Below are 24,363 nucleotides of genomic sequence, written 5' to 3' on the forward strand. Positions count from 1 at the left end.
AATGAAAGCTCAGGGTGAGGCGTTTCTGGGCGGATTCCGGGCAGCGGGGCGGGAACTTCCGGCCTGCTGCTCGGTGAGCCGTCTCTGGGGCTCGGGGTCTGGTCTGACTCCAGAGCTTCGTGTCGGGATCCGAGCGCAGGGACCCGAAAGGTCCGAGAGGAGGCGCTGTCCCGCGGTACAGAGGTGAAGTAGGGATGCCCCACTCCTGACCTTGGATAGGGCGGTCCTTCTCTATCTCTGCTCCTCCGCTGCTGCTCCCACAACAGACTCAGAGGCAGCAGCTTCACCGAGGTACCGGCACAAGGTAAACACGTCCTCCAGGCCGTCACCACTCTCGCTGCAACAGATGGTAAGGCCCCGAGTGCCCAGCGCCTGCTCGTTGCCGAAATTTGGCCTCTGCCCACCAGCACCGAATAGGAAGAGAGCCAGTTTTTTGGCAAAGGAGGCCACCGCAGGCTAGTGCCTTAAACACTGCGCTGTCCTTTGGAGAAGAATTGCAGGGAGTTTTATAGCCTAAAAGGAGAAAAAGAGGATTTCAGACAAGAATCAGGGTTGGGGCAAACGTGCATTCTTCCTTTCTGGGGGGATCTTAGGTGATCTCGCTGTGATCCTGATGGTGGTCTTCTGGGTTATCGCATCTTGATTCTTACTAGAATAACAATACTTGTGGAAAAGGCATATTTAAGCAAAAGGTTGTGGATTTTTTTGTTTTTTGCTTTTTCCAATCGGACCTGCAGCTGCCAGCCTGCATCACAGCCACAGCAACGCTGGATCCAAGCTGCATCTGCAACCTACACCACAGTTCATGGCAATGCCAGATCCTTAACCCACTGAGCAGGGCCTGGGATCAAACTCACATACTCATGGAACCTAGTGGGATTTGTCACTGCTGAGCCACGACAGGACCTCCTGAGTTCCATTTCTTGGTGTTTTGGTCTTGCTGGTGGGTAAGGACTGGGGTAAATGCAGTCACCTGTGAGAGTCCTTGTGCCTGGCAGGGAGACCCTAAGGGCTGGGGTTTTAAGGAAGGGTGAGTAGAGAGAGCAGGGTTGCGACTGTTGAGGGGGCAGATGGTGCATCACAGATTCTAATATAGTCATTAGATACTGTGATGCTTTACAGAATAATTGCTTTCAGTAGTTGAAGAACATGTCTTGAATTTTTCTTTTTTTTTGTTATTATGTATAATGTAATGGACACCTGTACCCTACTGTTTAAAATTAAGGAGTTCCCAGAGTTCCCATCGTGGCTCAGTGGTTAATGAATCCGACTAGGAACCATGAGGTTTCGGGTTCGATCACTGGCCTCGCTCAGTGGGTTAAGGATCCGCCGTTGCTGTGAGTTGTGGTGTAGGTTGCAGATTCAGTTGGGATCCCAAGTTGTTGTGGCTCTGGTGTAGGCTGGTGGCTACAGCTCCAATTGGACCCCTAGCCTGGGAACCCCCGTATGCCTCGGCTGTGGCCCTATAAAAGTCAAACAAACAAACAAATAAAATTAAGGAGTTCCCGTCGTGGCACAGTGGTTAACAAATCCGCCTATGAACCATGAGGTTGTGGGTTTGACCCCTGGCCTTGCTCAGTGGGGTAAGGCTCTGGCGTTCCATGAGATGCGGTGTAGGTTGCCGATGCAGCTGGGATCCCGCGTTGCTGTGGCTCTGGCATAGGCCCGTGGCTACAGCTCTGATGAGACCCCTAGCCTGGGAATCTCCATATGCCGCAGGAGCGGCCATAGAAAAGGCAGAAAAGACAAAATAAATAAATAAATAAATAAATAACATTACCCCACCAGGAGAATTTGCTATTAGTTCTCTCTAAACCAGGTGAATGACACACACACACACACACACACACAGCCTCTTTTTGAGCATTTAGTAAAAAAAAGCTTACAATTGTAGATATATTTCTCAAGGACCTGAGAGCTATTCCTATGAAACACAATCATCAGGAACCTCTGTCTCTCAGCCTCTTTGGAAGGAGAGAATCCTGATGTTCACGAGACCAGCTGTCAGACACAGCTGCACTAATCATCCTTTGATTTCCCAGCCCTTCGTGATTTCTCAGTCCTGTGACTACTGAGCTGCTTTCAGTTGCTGGGAAGTGATGATGGTTTCTTTTATGGTTGCTGGGGCTTTTCTATAATTGGGAATGTATATTGTCTGGAGAAGCAGTAAGCTATAGACATACAGTTGGTCCTCCATAGCTGTGAGTTCCACATCCCAGGCTTCAGCCAACCACCTGCTTCACCCTCGCATCCAGAAGGGCCACCGGTACTGGGCCCCTTGATGTATGGAGATGGAGCATCTGAGGATTCTGGTGCCCAGCAGGCGGGGGCTGGAACCAATCCCCTATGGCTCCTTAGGGCTGACGGTCTATATAAGATGACATTTATTATAGAAATTGGTTACAGAGGCTGAGAAGTCCCATAATCTCTTGGCTGCAACCTGGAGAACCAGGAAGGCTGGTGGTATAATTCGGTCCAGGTCTGAAAGCCTGAGGACCAAAGGCCACTGGTGGAAATCCCAGTATCCAAAGCACCACGATCCAGGAACTCTCACGTCCAAGGGCGGGGAGGAAGGGCTTGTTCTGCGTAGACGTTAGCGGCCAGTCCAGTGCATTCATAACAACCGTTTCACCCGAGGCTTCCCCATGAGATCAGCACGGGTTTTGTCCGGGTGAGACAGACACTGCATGCTCACCTCATGTGTTTGTCTCCTATTGCTCTCTTCCTTCTATATTTTCTTTTGGGGTAACTCTGATGATAGACCCACACCATGGGATGATGAAAGCCTCGGGTGTCATCAGGCTCTTTGACAGTGACGTGTAAGTCTCTCAATTCTGCTTTGCCTGCTGGGCAAGGAAAACAGGTTCCAGGAGTAGGCTTTGGGTTATAAATTCCTTCTGGAATCTCCCAGTGTTTAGTCAACTTTATATATTTGCAGGCTGTTTACTCATCTGGGACATTTTGATTCAAAATTGACTAAATGGAGTTCCTGTCGTGGCGCAGCAGAAACGAATCGGTCTAGTATCCATGAAGATGCGGGTTCCATCCCTGACTTCACTTAGTGGGTTGTGGATCCGGCGTTGCCATGAGCTGTGGTGTAGGTTGCAGACACGACTCGGATCCCATTTTGCTGTGGCTGTGGCTTTGGCTGGTGGCTACAGCTCCGATTCGACCCCTAGCCTGGGAACTTCCATATGCTGAGGGTGCAGTACTGAGAGAAAAAAAAAAAGAATCAGAATGATCACAATGCTTTGTAGGAGGTGGTGACTGTGAGGGATTAGTCAGGTAGGACAAGTAATCATAACTTTATGATAAAAAGTGCTAGGTATGCAATTGATATTAATTTCTCTTATTAAACTATATTTTAGTACCTCTTAATGTTTGTTTTAGTTGAAAGGGTTTGTTTGTTTGTTTTCTTTTGAGGGCTGAACATTTGGCATATGGAAGTTCCCAGGCTTGGGGCTGAATCAGAGCTGCAGCTGCCAGCCTTTGGCTGCATCTGTGACCTATACAGCATCGTGGCAATGCCAGATCCTTTAACCTGCTGAGCAAGGCCAAGGATTGAACCAGCATCGTCATGGATAATAGTCAAATTCCTAACCTGCTGAGCCACAATGGGAACTTCATGGTTTTTTGTTATAAAAAGTTCTTAGTAGTGACACATAGACAGTATTTTAGTGGACAGCTTTTGGAAGTTGTTTTTTGTTTGTTTGTTTTGTGGCTTACAGAAATTCCCACATCACAGCTGTAGAAACAATGCCTAATCCTTAATCCACTGCACTACAAGAGACCTTCTAAAAGTTATGTTTGGTGGGGTTTTTTTGTTTGTTTGTTTTTTGGTCTTTTGTCTTTTTATGGAGGTTCCCAAGCTAGGGGCCACATCGGAGCTGTAATAGCCAACCTACACCACAGCCACAGCAACGAGGGATCCAAGCCGCATCTGTGACCTACACCACAGCTCACGGCAACACTGGATCCTTAACTCATTGAGCAAGGCCAGGGATTGAACCTGCATCCTCATGGATGCTAGTCAGATTTGTTAACTGCTGAGCCACCATGGGAACTCCAATGTTGCCTGTATTTTAAAATGATTTTGTCTGTTTCTGTTTTCTCCAACAAGTAAGAAGAAAGTGAAACGACAAGGGCTTATCTTGGAACTTCTTCAGGATGTGACGTCTTTGTGGTAAGGAATCATTGTTAACAAAAGTGCATACATTTGTGTAGCCAAAGACATATTTTGATTTCTATGCATGAAGAGTTTTCCCCTTATTGTTTCTAGTAGTTTTTAATTACATATGTTAGAATTTTTAACTCTTATAAACCTTAATTTCTTTTTTCTTTCTATTTTTTTAGAAACTTTAATTTCTAGTGAAATAAGTTAGCAATAGTGATCTGTTACATCGGCATTCTTTTTTTTTTTTTTTGTCTTTTTGCTATTTCTTGGGCCGCTCCCGCAGCATATGGAGGTTCCCAGGCTAGGGGTCTAACCTGAGCTGTAGCCACTGGCCTACGCCAGAGCCACAGCGATGTGGGATCCAAGCCACATCTGTGACCCACACCACAGCTCACGGCAATGCCAGATCCTCAACCCACTGAGCAAGGCCAGGGATCGAACCAGAAACCTCATGGTTCGTAGGCGGATTCGTTAACCACTGTGCCATGACGGGAACTCCAGCATACACTTTTTTTTTAGTATATTTTTTCAACCTGTCAGAGAGCATATTTGCTAATAGACCTAAATGTCTTTTTTTTTTTTTTTGCCTTTTTAGGGCCACACCTGTGGCATGTGGAGGTTCCCAGCCTAGGGGTCTAATCAGAGCTGTGCCTGCTGGCCTACACCACAGCCACAGCAATGCCAGATCCGAGCTGCATCTGTGACCTACACCATAGCTCACGGCAACGTCAGATCCTTAACCACTGATCGAAGCCAGAGATCGAAACTGCGTCTTCATGGATGCTAGTCAGATTCGCTTCCCCTGACCCAAGATGGCAACTCCTGAAAATACAGTCTTAAATGTGTGATAGGAGTTCCTCTGTAGCTCAGTGGCTTAAGGATCTGTAGTTGTCACTGCAGTGGCTCAAGTTACTGCTCTGGTGCATGTTCCATCCCTGGACTGGGAATCTTCAGTACGGCAAGGTTGTGGCCAAAAAAGAATAAAAAAGGCCACCAAAAACCAAATAAAAAGCTATAGTTCAATATAAAGTAAGAATTAAACTTAAAAAGGAGAGCAGAAAGGGAGTAGAAGAGATTTTAAAGAAATTTTAAAGAACCAGTGAGGGAGTTCCTTAGTGGTTAGAATTTGATGCTTTAACCACTTTGGCCCTGGTTCGATCCCTGGTGTGAGAACTGAGAGCCTATATCAAGCTGTGCCAAAAATGAATAAATAAATAAACTAATAAATAAATATTTTTAAAAAAATCCACTTCCCAAAAGGCAAGATGTAGGGATATTTATGGGATAATGCTAAATGGAACGGGGAGTGGTGAGGAGGGTGAGGAGGGTGAGGAGGTAATTACAGATAAGATAAAGGTGCAGTAATTGTCATTCTGCATAGGTAGAAGTGAGCTGCAGGATTCTTAGGGCACATGGTCAGAAAATGTCAGCATTAGCATGTTCTGAGGGTGCAGTTTTGGCCTTCTGACATCAAAAGTTAGTTGAAGGGTGGGTGCTCAGTCTAAAGCAGCTGTCAAACTGGACACAGCTGTCTTCAATTTCCTAAAAACACTTCTTGCGCCAAGATGTTATTGTTTAGGCTATATGATGCTTAGAGTACATGCAAATTTTTGTAAAATCAAAGTGAGTTTGTACACCTATAAATGTAATAAAATTCATTAAGTGATAAAAAACCCAAAATGTGTTTGATCATCAAGGGAGGTTATAGTTTATTATTTATTGATGACTAACTGATAACTACCCTTGGTTTCAGTAGTATTCAAATGTTATTGGCAGTCTTGGCCCACGAACACAACTCTCATTTACTATTTCCTCCTTACCAAATAAGTTAAATAAATAAATGAGCTCAACATCCATAAAGTATATATAGTTAGCAGACACAATTGTTACAATTCAAAGAAAGCCACAAAACAAAAATTACCTTTTATGAAATTGAGAGGACTTAGTTTGGCACTTTCTGTTTTGCCCCCTCTTCTGTTGATTATGTTGATTCTTGCTTCCACTTCCCAAAATGACTGATAATACAGGCAAGGGAGACGTTTTCTGTGGGAACTAGAGGCAAAGCTCCTGCTTGTCCACCTGCTTCAATGCCGCTTAACACCCTTCTAACTTGTTTGCTGAAGTTAGTCAGCTTTATGGAATCTTATTTTCTTCTTCCTGACCAACCATCCTGAAATTCACAAAAGTGAGTAACACTTCAGGCCACGTGCATTTGAAGAGCAATAACAACATTTCCAGCTGTGTATGGACTCATTTTAGGTCTGAACGACTATGGAACGATATCAAATAATAGTTTCATCCTCTAGGAGCCGGCTGAGCTTCATGGAGTCTGAGATAATGTCTATTCGCTGCCTTTAACAACGAGCAGAGGTCCTAGACCCACAGTCCAGTCTTCCCCAGAAGGCTGCCAAGCTAATGCCTTTGGGGACAGCCTCTAGAGCGCTGCGGACTACATTACCCAGAAGACGTCAGGAGGAGAGGCCGCCGTTATGAACCAGTAATGAATCAGCGAGGAGTTTCTGCGCGTGCGCATCCCGCCGGGGCGGGACTTCCTGCGTCCTCTTTGTGGCGGTTGTTTTCGCTCTTCTAGGTTCTGTTCCAGCTCCGGGGGCGTTGTGTCAGAATCGAGGTGACGGGACCAAAAAGGTCCGAGAGGAGGCGCTGTCCCCACGGCACAGAGGCGGGTCTGAGGTTTCTGTGACGCCGCCCGGAGTGTCCCACACCTGGCCCGGGATAGGGACCGCCGTGCCCGCCTCCCCCTCCTCTCCCGTCGCTCCTGGCCGGTGTCGCCCGCAGAGCCCGATGGCGGCGGCCGAGCCGAGGGACCCGCCTCAGGTAAACGCTCGTCCGCAGGCCCTCCCCGCCCTCCGCCACCAGACGCTGAAGTCCCGAGGGCGAGGTGCCTGCAGCCCGGGCCCCGGAGTCCAGGACGGCGAGGCGGTCGTGGGTGCCGCCCTATTTCGACGGACGGTGTGACGGCGCGTGGGAGAGGGTACAGGGGAGGGACCCGCAGGTGCAAAGGCTCGGAGGTCAGGCTGAGCCCCGAGGATTCGGGAAACCTGGGGCCCATCAGATGTCTGCAGGAAACAAACACCGCGAGGTGGAATCGCGCCTGGATTGGCAGAGGGAGCGAGGACCCTGGGAGCCATGGAGGGTTGTGAACTGGTTGAGAACGGTCTGGGTTAGGGCTTTAAAAGTTTTCAAAAATCTGCCCAGAGAATGAACGGACTGGAATGGGAATGACAAATACAAAGAGGCACAGGATCTGGTGAGAGGCAGCATTGAGGACCGAGGCGCAGAGGTTAGTCAGCTCGAGGGCCCTGGTTCCAGGGCTGGGTGGGGATACACGGGAGTCCCGCCCTCATGGGGCCCAGCCTTGGTCGCCCTCCCCTTCCCCCCAGGTTCTGAAGGTTGAAGAGGCCCTTAGGAACCTACATAAGGCAGCCGAGGATGTCCCAGTTCTCATTGTTTCTGGTGGCTAAAGTGGAACAGACGTTAGAGGCAAGGCACATATTCAGGGCTCTCGCTCTGGGGTCCCTGGAAGGACTGAGGTAGTACTAGATCACGTTTGATTTTGTTAAGCACTTTCTGGTTGCCATGTTCCAAGTACATGAGTGCATGAGTGAGTCCAGAGAGAAGCCTGTGGTGTGGAGCACGGAAGTGGTAGAGCTGCGGGATTGCAGCTGTGGGGCCTGAAGATGTGCACATGGACGACTGGGAGTTGAGGGCCCATGGGCCCAGGGATTGGGGACTTAAGGGTAAAGATGGCCCCATGTTTGTCTGTGTCGTGGCAACACAGTGTGGGAGACCTCAGGGGAATTGCTGTGGAACACATGGTGAGGAGGTGGATGGTGGGTTTTCAGAGCCAGAATGTTTAGGGTTTCATCTATCCCATTCATGACAGGGTGGTGTGACCTTTGAGGACATTGCCCTGTACTTCTCCTGGGAAGAGTGGAGGCTTCTTGATGAGGCTCAGAGATGCCTGTATCGTGATGTGATGCTGGAGAACTATGCACTCATATCCTCACTAGGTAAGGCCCTCACCCTCCTCAGTGACCTGAACCATGCTCTCTGTCCTGCCTCACTCTACTCTCCCCAGAGAGTTCTCTGTCCTTCTTACAAATGTACCTTGAGCACCGCTTGTTCCCCCAGCTTTCTGGATGGTTGCTGTGGAAGCTGCAGATGGTTTATGTGCACTGCCGTCTTGTCTCCCTGTAGCCCCAATACAGTCTGTCCTCACCCTTCATAAGGCTGGATTTGAGGTCAGTAGTCTTGCAGTAAGGCTAAGCATTCCCCTTTGCTTGCCCTTTCCCTGGCTAGTGCATGTATCCAGGTCCATGGCTCCTCTTTTATTTTTTTACTTAAAAAATTTTTTTTTGGAGTTCCTGTCGTGGCGCAGTGGTTAACGAATCCGACTAGGAACCATGAGGTTGCGGGTTCGGTCCCTGCCCTTGCTCAGTGGGTTAACGATCCGGCGTTGCCGTGAACTGTGGTGTAGGTCGCAGACGCGGCTTGGATCCTGCATTGCTGTGGCTCTGGCATAGGCCGGTGGCTACAGCTCCGATTCGACCCCTAGCCTGGGAACCTCCATATGCCGCGGGAGCGGCCCAAAGAAATAGCAAAAAGACCAAAAAAAAAACCAAAAAAAAACCCAATTTTTTTGTTATAGTTGATTTCAAAGGCACTTCTGTGTCCCAGGTTTTGTTCCCTTTTATTTTCTGACATTTCTTGCCTATTCTGGGAATCGTAGGCATTGTCTTGTTCGTAGCTTACCTGGACCATGGCTATTTTTCAAGACCATCTGTTTTGGTTCTCTTTGTAGTGTTTAAATCTTTTTTCTTTCTTCCAGCTTTACTGAAGTATAATTGACAAATAATACTCTAGGTATTTAAAATATACAAAGTCATGATTGTGAAATGATTACTACAATCAAATTAATTAACACATCCACCACCTCACATATGTAACTTTTTTGTGTGTGTGAGAAAACTTAAGATCTACTCTCTTACCAAAATTTTTTTTTCTTTTTGGCTATTCTCCTGGTATGTGGAAGTTAGCCAGCCAGAGATTGAACCTGTACCACCACAGTGACAGTGCTGGATCTTTATTCTCTAGGCCACCAGGGAATTCCTCTCTTAGCAAATTCGAAGTATGCAGTACAGCATTATTAACTATATTCACCACTCTGTACTTAACATCTTCAGAGCTTATTCATTTTATTTTATTTATTTTTACTTTTTATTTTTATTTTTTTGTCTTTTTGCCTTTTCTAGAGCCGCTCCTGCAGTGTATGGAGATTCCCAGGCTAGGGGTCTAATCGGAGCTATAGCCGCTGGCCTATGCCACAGCCACAGCAACTCGGGATCCGAGCCGTGTCTGCAACCTATACCACAGCTCACGGCAACGCCGGATCCTTACCCCACTGAGCAAGGCCAGGGATCGAACCCGAAACCTCATGGTTCCTAGTCGGATTTGTTAACCACTGCGCCACGACAGGAACTCCTTATTTTATTTTTTAATTTTATGACCATCCCCATGGCATATGGAAGTTTCTAGGCCAGGGGTTGATTCTGAGCTGCAGCTGCATCCTGTGCTGAAATGGTGGCAGCGCTGGATCCTTTAACCCACTGAGCCTTGCTGAAGATCGACCCCTCACCCCCATAGCCCTGCAGTCTGATTCTTAACCTACTGCACCACAGTGGGAACTCCTCTTATTCATTTTACAACTGACTACCATCTCCCCATTTCCTCTAGCCCGAGCCCTGAGGCCCTGTTATTCTACATTCTACTCTTGTTTTGTTTTTTTTTTTTTGGCTTTTTGCCTTTTTGCCTTTTCTAGGGCCGCTCCCATGGCACATGGAGGTTCTCAGGCTAGGGATCTAATTGGAGCTGTAGCTGCCAGCCTACACCACAGCCATAGCAATGCCAGGTCCGAGCTGTGTCTTTGACCTACAGCACAGCTCACGGCAACGCCGGGTCCCTAACCCACTGAGCGAGGCCAGGGATCGAACCCGCACCGTCATGGTTCCTAGTCAGATTCATTAACCACTGAGCCACGACAGGAACACCTCTACTCTTGTTTTTATGGGTTCAATTTTTTTTTTTTTTCAACATTCCATATGTAAGTGAGAGCATATAGTATTTATTTTTCTCTGGCTTATTTCACTTTGGATAATGCCTTCCACATTCATCAATGTTGTCACAAATGCATTATTTACTTTTTTATGGCTAATACTCCATTGCATATAAATACCAGGCTTTATTTATCCATTCATCCATAGCCAGGCATAACTCAGATATATTGCATGTTTGGTTCCAGAGCACCACAGTGAAGTGAGTATCACAATAAAGCAAGTCACATAAACTTCTTGGTTTCCCAGTGGGTATAAATGTTATGTTTATACTATCTGTAATTTGTTAAGTGTGCCATAGTATTTTGTCCGTAAAAACACTGTATATGCATTAGATAAATAATACTTTATTGCTAAAAAAAATGCTAACCATCATCTGAGCTTTCAGTGAGTTGTATCTTTTTGCTGTTGAAGAGTCTTGCCTTAATTTTGACTAAATAGGCTGCTACATGATGAGGGTGGTGGTTATTGCTGGTTGGGGTGGCTGTCGCAATTTCTCCAAATAAAACACCAATGAAGTTTGCCACTTTGATGGACTCTTCATTTCTCAGATGGTTCTCTGTACCATGCAATATTGTTTGATAGCACTTTGCACACAGTAGAACTTTCAAAACTGGGGTCAGGCTTCTCAGATCCTACTGCTGCTTTATCAACGGAGTTTATGAAGTATTCTAAATCCTTTGTTGTCATTTCAACAATCTTCACAATATCTACTGGTGAAGGAGTAGATTCCATCTTAAGAAGCCACTCTCTGTCCTCATCCATAAGAAGCAACTCCTCATGAGATTGCAGCAATTCAGTCATCTTCCAGCTCCACTTCTAATTCTAGTTCTCTTGCTATTTCCACCACATCTGCAGTTATTTTCTCCATGAAGTCTTGAGCTGCTCAATGTCATCCATGATGGTTGGAATCATCTTTTACCAAACTCTTGTCAATGTTGGTATTTTGACCTCTTCTCATAATTCCCACAGATGTTCTTTTTTTCTTGGCATATTTCCTGGGTTAGGGATCAAATCTGAGCTGCAGGTGTGACATGAGCCACAGCAGTGACAGTGCTGGATCCCTAACAGCTAGACCACCAGGGAACTCCTGAGATATATTAAGACTTGATGGTCTAAACTACTTCTTGATCCATGGGCTACAGAATGGATGTTGTGTTAGTAGGTATGGAAACAGCACTATCTTTTACATTGCCTTCAGAGCTCTCGGGTGACCAGGTGCATTGTCAATGAACAGCATTTTTTTTTTTGTCTTTTTGTCTTTTTAGGGCCGGATCCTCAGCATATGGAGGTTCCCAGGCTAGGGGTCTAATCAGAGCTGTAGCCACTGGCCTACATCACAGCCACAGCAATGCCAGATCTGAGCCACATCTGCGACCACCACAGCTCATGGCAACCTGGATCCTTAACCCACTGAGTGAGGCCATGGATCGAACCTGTAACCTCATGGTTCCTAGTCAGATTTGTTTCCGCTGTGCCATGACGGGAACTCCCTCAACAGTAGTCTTAAAACATTCAATAAAGTTGGAGTTCCTCCTGTGGTGCAGTGAGTTAAGACTCCAACTGCCATAGCTCAGGTAGATGCAGAGGTGAGGGTTCCCTGGCCCTGCACAGTGGGTTTAAGAATCCAGCATTGCCACAGCTGTGGCATAGGTCATAACTGCAGCTTGGATTCAGTCCCTGGCCTGGGAACTTCTATATGCTATGGATACAGCCATTTAAAAAAAAATTAGGAGTTCCCCTTGTTGTTCACCAGAAACAAATCTGACTAGTGTCTATGGGAATGCAGGTTCGATCCTTGGCCTTGCTCAGTGGGTTGGGAATCTGGTGTTTCTGTGGGCTCTGGTGTAGGTCGCAGACGAGGTTCGAATCTGACGTTTCTGTGGCTGTGGTGTAGGCCGGCGGCTGCAGCTCTGATTTGACCCCTAGCCTGGGAACCTCCATGTGCCTAAGAAGACACACACACACAAAATTAGTAAACTATGTTGTAAACACATGTGCTGTCATCCAGGCTTTGTTCCATTTACAAAGCATATGCAGAGTAGATATAATTCTTTTTTTTTTTGGTCTTTTTCTAGTGCCTCACCCGCAGCATATGGAGATTCCCAGGCTAGGGGTCTAATTAGAGCTGTAGCCGCCGGCCTACACCAGAGCCACAGCAACGCAGGATCCAAGGCGTGTCTTTGACCTATACCACAGCTCACGGCAATGCTGGATCCTTAACCCACTGAGTGAGGCCAGGGATCAAACCTGCAACCTCATGGTTCCTAGTCAGATTCATTAACCACTGAGCCACGACAGGAACTCCAGATTTAATACAGTTCTCAAGATCTAGTCTCAAGATCTTTAGGACAATAGGAAGCTCCCTTGGGGTACAGCAGGTCAAGGATCTGGCATTGCTGAAGCTGTGTTGCAGGCTGCAACTGCGGTGTGGGTTCAATCCCTGTCCCGGGAATTTTCTCGTGCTGCTGGCACAGCCAAAAAAAGAGAAAGGTTTTCAGGATGGTAAATAAGTATTGGCTTTAGCTTCAATTCACCAGCTGCATTAGCCTCTCATAAGAGGTCAGCTTTGAGTTCTCTTGTAGCCTAACAATTAAGGATTTGGCATTTTCACTGCTGTGGCTTGGGTTTGATCCCTGGAACTTCTGCATGCCTTGGACACAGCCAAAAAAAAAAAAAAAAAGGTCAGCTTATTCTTTGAAGCTTTGAAGCCAGGCATTTGCTTCTCGCTAGCTGTGAAAGTCCTAGGTGCCCTCTTCTTTCCACGTAAGACCGTTTCATCTACATTGAAAATCCGTTGTTTACGATGGCCACCTTCATTAGTTATCTTAGTCTGGATAACTTGGGTTCTGCTTGCACATCAGCACTTGCTGCTTCAGTTTTGTAATTTTATGTTATGGAGACTGGCTTCTTTCCTTAAACCTCATTCACCAGCCTGTGCTAGCTTCATATTTTTGCGGCTTTTCAACACCTCTCAGCCATCATAGAATTGTAGAGAGTTAGGGCCTGACTCTGGATTAGGCTTTGGCTTAAGGGAGTGTTGTGGCTCACTTGATCTATTCAGATCACTAAAACTTTATATCAGGAATATCCCTGATGGTTTTGTATCATTTGTGTATTTGCTGGAGTAGCATTTTAAATTTTCTTAAAGGGGAGTTCCCGTCGTGGTGCAGTGGTTAACGAATCCGACTAGGAACCATGAGGTTGCAGGTTCGATCCCTGCCCTTGCCCAGTGGGTTAACGATCCGGCATTGCCCTGAGCTGTGGTGTAGGTTGCAGACACAGCTCGGATCCTGCATTGCTGTGGCTCTGGTATAGGCCAGCAGCTACAGCTCCAATTGGACCCCTAGCCTGGGAACCTCCATATGCCACGGGAGCGGCCCAAGAAATAGCAAAAAGACAAAAATAAATAAATAAATAAATAAATAAATTTCCTTAAGAACTTTTCTTTTTTTTTTCTTTGTCTTTTTAGTGCTGCACCCTCAGCATATGGACGTTGGAAGGCTAGGGGGCAAATCGGAGCTGTAGCTGCCGGCCTACGCCACAGCCACAGCACCTCAGGATCTGAACCGCAGCTGCAGCCTACATCATGGCTCACAAAAACACCGGATCTTTAACCCACTGAGTTAGGCCAGGGATACTGGTTGGGTTTGTTAACCACTGAGCCACGACAGGAACTCCTCTAGTCAGGTTCTTAACTCACAAAGCTATAGCTGGAACTCTGAGACTATCCTTTCTCTGTTGTCTGTTCTTTTTTTTTTCTTTTTTTCTTTTTTTTTTTTTTTTTTTTTTTTCTTTTTAGGGCCACACCTGTGGCATACGGAGGTTCCCAGGCTAGGGTTCGAATCAGAGCTACAGCTGCCAGCTGATGCCCTACAGTCATAGCAACTCGGGATCTGAGCTATATCTGTGACCTACATCACAGCTTACAGCAACACTGGATCCTTAACCCACTGAGCAAGGCCAGGGATCAAACCTGCAGCCTCGTTCCTAGTCAGATTCATTTCCACTGCACCATGATGGGAACTCCAAATATTTTGAAATGAAGAAGTGTGATGCCTCTAGTTCTGTCATTCTTTCTCAGGATTGCTTTGGCTAGTTGGGATTTTTTTGTGGTTCCATATGAATTTTAGGATTATCTTTTCTAGTTCTCTGGAAAATACCATTCAAATTTTGATAGGGATTATTTCGAATCTGTAAATTGCTCTTGGCAAAATTAACTGTAGCTCTTACTAGCCAAGAACACTGGATATCGTTTCATTTGTTCCTGTCTTCAATTTCTTTCATTATTGTCTTATAATTTTCAGAATACAGATCTTTCAACTCAGTTTAAATTTATTCTTGAATATTTTATGATTTCTGATGCTATTAAAAAATTTTTTTTTGGCCATGCCTCAGGCATATGGAAATTCCCATACCAGGGATTCAACCCTCACCACATCAACAACTCAAGCTGCTGCAGTGACAATGCCAGATCCTTAACCAAATGCGCCATGAAAAGAACTCCTTTTTGATGCTATTTTAAATGATACTGTTAACTTAATTTTCTTTTCAGATAGTTTATTATTAGTGTATATTAATACAACTGAAATTTGTAGATTGATTTTTTATCTGCAACTTTTACTGAATTCACTTTTTTTTTTTTTTTGCTTTTTAGGCCCTCACCCATGGCATGTGGAAGTTCCCAGACTAGGGGTCTAGTCGGAGCTACAGCTGTGGGCCACAGCCACAGCAATGCGGGATCCAGGCCACAGCCACAGCAATGCGGGATCCAGGCCACATTTGTGACCTGCACCACAGCTCACGGCAATGCTGGATCACCGACCTACTGAGTGAGGCCAGGGATTGAACCTGCATTCTCATGGATACTGCTGGGATTCATTTTTGCTGAGCCACAACGCGACCTCCCCTGAATTCATTTATTAGGTGAAAGTTTGTGTTTTTCTACATGTAAGAATGTGTTACCTGCAAACAGTTTTACTTCTTCCATTCCCCTATTTGGATGTCTATATTTTCTTTTTACTCTATTGTTACTGTGTTTTTGTTTTTTGTATTTTGGGGGGTTTTTTGTTCATGCTTATGGAATTTGGAAATTTCCGGGCCACATATTGAACCCGAACCACAGCATTGACCATGCTGGATTCTTGTTTGGTTGGTTGGTTGGTTTTTAGGGCTGCAATTGTGGCAATTTCCAATTGTGGCAATTGGAAATTTCCAGGCTGGGGGTCTAATTGGAGCTAGAGCTGCCAGGCTATACCACAGCAACACAGGATCTGAGCCGCATCTGTGACCTACACCACAACTAATGGCAACACTAGATCCCTAACCTACTGAGTGAGGCCAGGCATCACTTACTCATGAAATTTTTTTTTGGTCTTTTTTTTTTGCCTTTTTTTTGTCTTTTTGCCATATCTTGGGCCGCTGCCGCAGCATATGGAGGTTCCCAGGCTAGGGGTCCAATTGGAGCTGTAGCCACCGGCCTATGCCAGAGCCACAGCAACATGCGATCTGAGCTGCGTCTGCGACCCACACCACAGCTCACGGCAATGCCGGATCCTTAACCCACTGAGCAAGGCCAGGGATCGAACCCTCAACCTCATGGTTCCTAGTCGGATTCGTTAACCACTGCTCCACAATGGGAACTCCTTTTTTGCCTTTTCTCGGGCCACTCCCGTGGCATATCGAGGTTCCCAGGCTAGGGGTCTAATCGGAGCTGTAGCTGCAAGCCTATGCCAGACCCACAGCAACATGGGATCCGAGCCATGTCTGCAACCTACACCACAGCTCACGCCAACACCAGATCCTTAAGCCACTGAGAAAGGCTAGGGATCGAAACGGCAATCTCATGGTTCTTAGTTGGATTCCTTAACCACTGAGCCACGATGGGAACTCCTTACTCATGAATTTTTAACTGCTGAACCAGGAAGGGAACTCTAACCATGCCAGATTCTTAAACCCACTGAGCCACCAGGGAACTCCCGTCTGTCCTTATTTTAGTTAGAACTTCCATTAGTACGTTGGACAAAAGTGGAGAGAGTAGGCATCCTTGTCTGTTTCAGTATGTTAGAGGAAAACCTTTTAGCTTTTTTTTTTTTTCGTCTTTTGTTGTTTTAGGGCTGCACCCGCAGCATATGGAGGTTCCCAGGCTAGGGGTAGAATTGGAGCTGTAGCCACTGGTCTACCCCAGAGCCACAGCAACGTGGGATCCGAGCTGCATCTGTGACTTACACCACAGCTCACAGCAAAGCCATATCCTTAACCCCCTGAGCAAGGCCATGGATTGAACCCGCAACCCCATGGTTGCTAGTCGAATTCCTTTCCGCTGCGCCATGACCTTTTAAAAGGAACTCCTTCTTTTACCTTTTGAATGTTGAATATATCAGCCTTGGGTTTGTCCAATGTGTAGAGGTGCAATCCTTCCATATCTAACTTGAGTATTTTTATCATGAAGGATACTGAATTTTGTCAAATGCTTTTTTAGCATCTATTGATATGATTATGATTTTTATCTGTCATTCTGTTAAGGTGCTATATCACATTGATTTGCCCATGTTGTTGAACCATCCTCGCATCCCAGATACAAACTCTACCTAATTGTGATGTATGCTTCATTTAGTGCTGTTGCTTTTGTTTTGCAAGTATTTTGAGGATTTTTGCATCTGTGTTTATGAAGGATATTGATCTATAATTTTATTGTTGTATTACCCTTAAATGGCTTTGATATCAAGAGTAATTATGGTCTCATAAAATGAAGTTGGAATTGTTCCATCTTCAATTTTTTGAAGACTTTGAGAAGGACTTATATTAGTTCTTGAAATATTTAGTAGAATTCCCAGTTATTCTATCTAGTCCTTGGCTTTCTTTCACTGGGAGTGTTTTTGTTAGTGATTCAGTCTCCTTACCAGTTACAGGTCTATTCATATTTTCTATTTCTTCATAATTCACTTTTGGTAGGTTTTATGCTTATAGGAATTTATCCATTTCTTCCAGGTTATCTAATTTGTTGGCAAGTAATTGTTTTTTTGTTTGTTTTGTTTTTTGTCTATTTACCTTTTTTTTTTTTTGTCTTTTTGCTATTTCTTGGGCCGCTCCCGTGGCATATTGAGGTTCCCAGGCTAGGGGTCGAATCGGAGCTGTAGCCACCGGCCTTCACCAGAGCCACAACAACAAGGGATCCGAGCCACGTCTGCAACCTACACCACAGCTCATGGCAATGCTGGATCGTTAACCCACTGAGCAAGGGCAGGGACCGAACCTGAAACCTCATGGTTCCTAGTCGGATTTGTTAACCACTGCGCCACGACGGGAACTCCTCTTTTTGCCTTTTCTAGGGCTGCTTCTGAGGCATATAGAGGTTCCCAGGCTAGGGGTCCAATCGGAGCTGTAGCCTCCGGCCTATGCCAGAGCCACAGCAACGTGGGATCCAAGCCGCATCTGTGACTTACACCACAGCTCACAACAACGCCGGATCCTTAACCCACTGAGCAAGGCCAGGGACTGAACCCGAAACCTCATGGTTCCTAGTCGGATTCGTTAACCACTGTGCCACGACGGGAACTCTGCAAGTAATTGTTAATTGTAGTTTCTTCTGATTGATTGTATTCCTGCAGTATCAGTTGTAATCTCTACTCTTTAATTTCTGATTCCGAGTCATCTCTCTTTTTTTATAATCTAGCTAGCAGTTTGTCAATTTATCTTTTTTTTTTCTTTTTTTAGTCTTGTCTTTTTAGGGCCACACCCATGGCATATGGAGGTGCCCAGGCTAGGGGTCTAATCAGAGCTACAGCTGCTGGCCTACACCACCGCCACAGCAATGCCAAATCCGAGCCGCATCTGTGACCTATACCACAGCTCACGGCAACGATGGATCCTTAACCCACAGAGTGAGGCCAGGGATTGAACCTGCAACCTCATGGTTCCTTGTCAGATTCGTTTCTGCTGCATCTCGGTGGGAACTCCAATTTATCTTTTCAAAAAACTTAATTTCATTGATGTTTTCTATTGTTTTTCTGCTATTTCATTTATTTCTCTTCTAATCTTTATTTGCTTAATTTTGCTAACTTTAACCTTCATTTATTCTTTTTTCATACCTTAGGTATGATTGAGTTAGATTGTTTATTTGAGATTTGTTTTTCCTTAATGTAGGCTCTGATTGCTTTAAAGTTTCCTCTTACAATTATTTTTGATGTATTCCATTAATTTTCATGTGTTTCCATTTTTATTTGTCAGAATATATTTTTTATTTCTTCTGTGATTAGTTGTTCAGGAGTGTGTGGAATATAAATTCCACATATTTAAGGAGTTCCTGTTGTGGCTTATCCCTCTAAGGGCTCAGTGTTGTCTCTGTGAGGGTGTGGGTCTGATCCTTGGCCTCGTTTAGTGGGTTAAGGATCTGGCATTGCCACAAGCTGTGGCATAGGTTGCAGATATGACTCAGATCTTGTGTTGCCCAGGATGTGGCCCCAGCTACAGCTCTGATTCAACCCCTAGACTGGGAGCTTCTGTATGCCACAGGTACAGCTATAAAAATAAAAGAAAAAGATTCCAAATATTTGTGGATTTTCCAGGTTTCCTTTTGTTAATGATTTCTAGTTTCATACCATTGTGATTGAAAAGGACACTTGAGGGAGTTCCCGTCGTGGTGCAGTGGTTAACGAATCCGACTAGGAACCATGAGGTTGCAGGTTCGGTCCCTGCCCTTGCTCAGTGGGTTAACGATCCGGTGTTGCCATGAGCTGTGGTGTAGGTTGCAGATGCGGCTCGGATCCCTTGTTGTTGTGGCTCTGGCGTAGGCTGGTGGCTACAGCTCCGATTCGACCCCTAGCCTGGGAACCTCCATATGCCACGGGAGCGGCCCAAGAAATAGCAAAAAGACAAAAAAAAAAGGGACACTTGATATGATTTCCATCTTCTTAATTTGTTTTATTTTTGTCTTTTCTAGGGCTGTACCTGCAGCATATGGAGGTTCCCAGGCTAGGGGTTGAATCGGAGCTGTAGCTGCTGGCCTACACCAGAGCTACAGAAATGACAGAGCTGAGCAACATCTGTGACCTACACCACAGCTCATGGCAATGCCAGATCCTTAACCCACTGAGCAAGGCCAAGGATCGAACCCGCAACCTCATGGTTCCTAGTCGGATTCGTTAACCACTGAGCCACATACTTGTTTTGTGACCTAACATGTGGTCTATCCTAGAAAATGTTCTATGTGCACTTGAGAAGAATGTGTGTCCTCCTATAGTTGGATAGAATGTTTTGAACATGTCTGTTAAGTTCATTTGGTCTTAGGTGGAGTTGAAGCCCAACATTTTCTTTTTGATTTTTTTTGGTAATCTATACATTGTCTAGAATGGGATATTTTACTTCTATTGTTACTACATTGCTGTCCGTTGCTACTTTGAGATTTGTTAGTGTTTGCTTAATATATTTAGGTGCTCCAATATTGGGTGTGTATATACTTATAATTGTTATATCCTCTGATGAATTGATTGCTTTATCATTTTATAATGATCTCCTTTGTTATTTTTTTATTGCTTAATGAATTTTATTACATTTACAGGTGTACAACAATCATCACAACTAAATTTTACAGGATTTCCATCCCAAACCCTCAGTGCATCCCCCCACCCCTCAACCTGTCTCATTTGGAAACCATTAAGTTTTTCAAAGTCTGTGAGTCAGTATCTCTTCTGCAAAGAAGTTCATTGTGTCCTTTTTTTAGATTCCACATGTAAGTGATAGCATTTGATGTTGGTGTCTCATTGTCTGACTGACTTCACCTAGCATTATAATTTCTAGGTCTATCCATGTTGCTACAAATGCTGTTATTTCTTTCCTTTTAATGGCTGAGTAATACTCCATTGTATATGTGTACCACATCTTCTTTATCTACTCCTCTGTTGATGGACATTTAGGTTGTTTCCATGTCTTGGCTATTGCAAATAGTGCTGCATTGAACATTGGAGTACATGTGTCTTTTCGAGTTATGGTTTTCTCTGGATAGATGCCCAGGAGTGGGATTTATTGCTTTTGTTATTGACAGTTATTTAAAGTCTATCTTGTCTGACATATAATACAGTTAGCCCTGCTCTTTTTTTGTTTGTTCCCTTTGCATGTTTATGTTTGGATTGCCCTTTGCAATAAAGTGAAAGTGTACATCACCAGTATTTCTTTATATTTAGGTTTTTGGAGTGAAGAGGATATTGAAGTACCCTTTGAACAGAGTTTTTCTGTAGGAACATCACAGGCCAGGACTTCCAAGGAACCTTCATCTTCCCAGAAGACTCAACCCTGTGAAATGTGTGGTCCACTATTGAGAGACATTTTCCATTTGCCTGAGCAGCAGGGAACACAACACAGCCATAAACTATTCAAGTGTGGAGCATGTACAAAAGGATTTTATTTCAGTGCAGACCTTCAGCAGAACCAGGAGCAGCACATGTGTGAAAAACCATTCCTAAGCAGTGTGGACAGGGCGTCATTTGTGAATAGCTGTAATTTCACTGTGTCAGGGGAGCCTTTTACCTCCAGAGAGGTTGGAAAGGACCTCCTACCCACTACAGGACATCTGAAGCAACAGGCCATTCACACTGAGGAGAAGCCAAACACAATCACCCGCTCCATGGAAACTTCACAGAGCAGAAAAAGTCATCACCCCTGCGGTACATGCAAGAAAGCCTTCAGTTCCAAACACACACTTGTTCAGGACCAGAGTGTCTACACTGAAAGACAGCGTTTTGTGTGCAGTGAATGTGGGAAAACATTCACATATAAATCCTCATTAATAGTGCACCGGAGAGTCCACACTGGCGACAGGCTTTATGACTGTGGCGACTGTGGAAAATCATTTAGGGGAAATTCAGCTCTCAATCAACATCGAAGAATTCATACTGGGGCAAGGCAGTACAAATGCAGCAAATGTGGGAAATCATTTAGCCAAGAATTTGTCCACATTTATCCCCAGGGAAGTCACACTGGAGGAAACTGTTACATGTGCCATTGTTGTGCACAGTCTTTTAGCCATAGCTCCATCTCTGTTCAACAACAGACAGTGCACACTGGAGAAATGAGTTATGCGTGCACTGAATGTAGGAAGTCCTTTAGACGAAAATCTGACCTCATGGAACACTGGAGGGTTCACACAGGAGAAAAGCCTTATGAGTGCAGTGAATGTGGGAAATCTTTCACTTCTAGCTCTGCCCTTCGTTATCATCAGAGAGTTCACACTGGAGAAAAGCCTTATAAATGTCGGGAATGCGGGAAGTCTTTTACCTCTAGCTCTGGCCTACGTTATCATCAGAGAGTCCACACAGGAGAAAGGCCTTATGAGTGTACTGATTGTGGGAAATCTTTTACCCAAATAAATCACCTCATTATACACCGAAGAGTTCACACAGGAGAAAGACCTTATGAGTGCAATGAATGTGGGAAATCCTTTAGCCACAAATCTTACCTCTCTCAACACCAGAGAGTTCACACTGGGGAAAGGCCGTATGAATGTAGTGAATGTGGCAAATCTTTTACCTCTGGTTCTGCTCTCTGTTATCATCAGAGAGTTCACACAGGAGAAAAACCTTATGAGTGCAGTGAATGTGGGAAGTCATTTACCAATGGACCAATACTCATTCGACACCGTAGAGTTCACACAGGAGAAAGGCCGTATGAATGCAATGAATGTGGGAAGTCTTTTACCCAAAGAAATCATCTCAATATACACCAGAGAGTTCACACAGGAGAAAGGCCTTATGAATGTAATGAATGTGGAAAATCTTTTACCTCTGGCTCTGCCCTTCGTTATCATCAGAAAATTCACATAGGAGAAAGACCTTATGAGTGCAGTGAATGTGAGAAGTCTTTTACCTCTAGCTCTGCCCTCCGTTGTCATCAGAGAGTTCACACAGGAGAAAGGCCTTTTGACTGCAGTGAATGTGGGAAATCTTTTAGGGATAGTTCTCAATTGAATCAACACCAGAGAGTTCACACTGGAGAAAAGCCTTATGAATGTAGTGATTGTGGGAGATCCTTTAGCCAGAATTCATATCTTTCTAAACACCGGAGAGTTCACACTGGAGAAAGGCCTTATGAGTGCAGCGAATGTGAGAAATCTTTTACTTCTGTCTCTGCCCTGGGCTATCATCAGAGAGTTCATACTGGAGAACGGCCTTATAAGTGCAGTGAATGTGGGAAATGTTTTACCAATAGCTCAATACTCATTCGACATCGAAGAGTTCACACAGGAGAAAGGCCTCACGAGTGTAGTGACTGTGGGAAGTCCTTTACTCAAAGAATTCACCTCGTTATTCACCAGAGAGTTCACACAGGAGAAAGGCCTTATGAATGCAGTGACTGTGGGAAATCTTTTACCTCTCGTTCCACCCTTCATTATCATCAGAGAGTTCACACAGGAGAAAGGCCTTATGACTGCAGCGAATGTGGGAAGTCTTTTAGCCGAAAATCTAACCTCTCTCAGCACCAGAGAGTTCACACTGGAGAAAGGACTTAGATATGTAAGAAATGTGTAATTTCCTTGTTTACTGTAACAATACTGGAGGAAATTGTGAGGCACTCGCTGAATTGAATGTCATATATCCAAATACAAACAGTGAAGAGATTCCTCATAATTTTCACTTATGTGGGAAGCATGTGTGACTGTGTTGCACTCTTTAACCTGCCTAGGTTGCTGGCAGATTTATTTCACTGCCAGTTTCTGTGGCCAAATCCACTTCATCTCTATATCCTGGCAGGTCCCCACAGTGCATCACTCACTCCAATGTGCTCAGGGAAGCTGACTCTGTTCCCTTGTTTGTTGGAGGAAATTAGGAATAGCCTGAGCCCTTGGGATATCCTCATTCCCTTCTTTCTGACCAGCTTGGGTATGGACCAGTATTGGCCCAGAGAATCCCATATGGGTTTGACTGGCAGCTTGCTGAGGATGACTGCCATTTTCAGGAAAATGTTGGTCTTGAGATACTTGTGATAGATTTTTTTCAGCTTCCACATTTCTAGCTAAAGAGCTGCCAGCCCCACAAAAAAAGATTAAAAAGTCCTTTTTAATCTTGGATGTTCTATCTACTATGTTGGGTGGTTTATAAACAGATTGGGCTCTACAAGCATGAAGAGGTAAGCAATTTTTATAGGTACTTTCTGTGCCTCAGAGGAGACATTACAGAGGCAGACATTAGCTTATGTTTTTGCCAAGTCTGCATTTCTGCCCATGGCCTCCTAGGAGAGACTGCAGAGCTAGTCCTAATTTGAGTCCTGGATTCTATAAGTTTTAGGAGACCCTGAGATCACCCTGAGGTAGGGTCAGCTGTGACAACCTCAAGTGTTTCTGGGAGCAGCATGGATTTTTCCCCTTGTTCACAGGGGATGTCAGTACTGTTGAGGGGAATCTCTTCCTCAGGTCCTGCAGAGAGCCATGTCCCCAGTTATCCAGAATTCAGTGAGTGATGGTCACTAGTGTTAAGACCATAGGGGTCAGGGAAAACTATAATTTCTACAAAAACACTGGTTTAATAGGAGTTGGGGGAGACTGCATCTAACTGCATGAGATATATCTCTTCTAAATGTGTGTCCAGAGATGCCTGTGATAGTGGCTGTCCAAGGTGAGTATATACACAAATATGAGGTTCTCCAGGTATGCTTATCTTGTGTAGCTTAAGTCAGTGTCTTTGGAAATAATCAAAAGCTTTTGTGGATGCCTATAGCCTATTAGTGGTATTCATCTCAAGGTCATTACCATGCAAGTAAGTAAAAAAGGAGTTTGTAGTCCAGAGACGTGTTTCTTGTGACCCAGGTGGCAGTCCTGTTGACTCGAGTGGAAAGTTCTTCATTGCTCACTCTGTTTGCTGTCATTGAGGCAAGACTGGGCCCCAGAGGGCATGAGAAAGTAGAATGAATATCAGATCGCCAAACCTATTTTTCAAAGAGTTGGACAGGAGTTTTGTCTTGGCACAGTGGTTAGGAATCTGACTAGGAACCATGAGGTTGACGAGTTCCATCCCTGGCCTTGCTCAGTGGGTTAAGGATCAGGCGTTGCCATGAGCTGCGCAGACACGG

General features: G+C 44.9%; 1 protein-coding gene across 1 annotated transcript; it reads left to right on the forward strand.

The window, feature by feature from the left end:
* The first annotated feature begins 57 nt into the window (after window positions 1-57).
* LOC125132976 (zinc finger protein 256-like) lies at window positions 58-22,915 on the forward strand. The gene is made up of 5 exons (XM_047790897.1): window positions 58-349; window positions 4,121-4,183; window positions 6,481-7,675; window positions 8,079-8,205; window positions 20,487-22,915. The coding sequence occupies exons 3-5, from the start codon at window positions 7,625-7,627 to the stop codon at window positions 22,805-22,807; spliced, it is 2,499 nt and encodes an 832-aa protein (XP_047646853.1). The 5' UTR covers window positions 58-349; window positions 4,121-4,183; window positions 6,481-7,624; the 3' UTR covers window positions 22,808-22,915.
* Window positions 22,916-24,363: the final 1,448 nt, after the last annotated feature.

Source organism: Phacochoerus africanus, chromosome 8, assembly GCF_016906955.1.
Source record: "Phacochoerus africanus isolate WHEZ1 chromosome 8, ROS_Pafr_v1, whole genome shotgun sequence".
Classification (NCBI taxonomy): domain Eukaryota; kingdom Metazoa; phylum Chordata; class Mammalia; order Artiodactyla; family Suidae; genus Phacochoerus; species Phacochoerus africanus.

What these genes read in the sequence shown, in the direction of transcription:
- LOC125132976 (XM_047790897.1), top strand. Translation starts at nt 7,625, where the DNA reads ATGTCCCAGTTCTCATTGTTTCTGGTGGCTAAAGTGGAACAGACGTTA. An exon ending in AAGTGGAACAGACGTTAGAG is followed by an intron (nt 7,676 to 8,078) that starts GCAAGGCACATA and finishes CATTCATGACAG; the next exon opens with GGTGGTGTGACCTTTGAGGA. An exon ending in TGCACTCATATCCTCACTAG is followed by an intron (nt 8,206 to 20,486) that starts GTAAGGCCCTCA and finishes CTTTATATTTAG; the next exon opens with GTTTTTGGAGTGAAGAGGAT.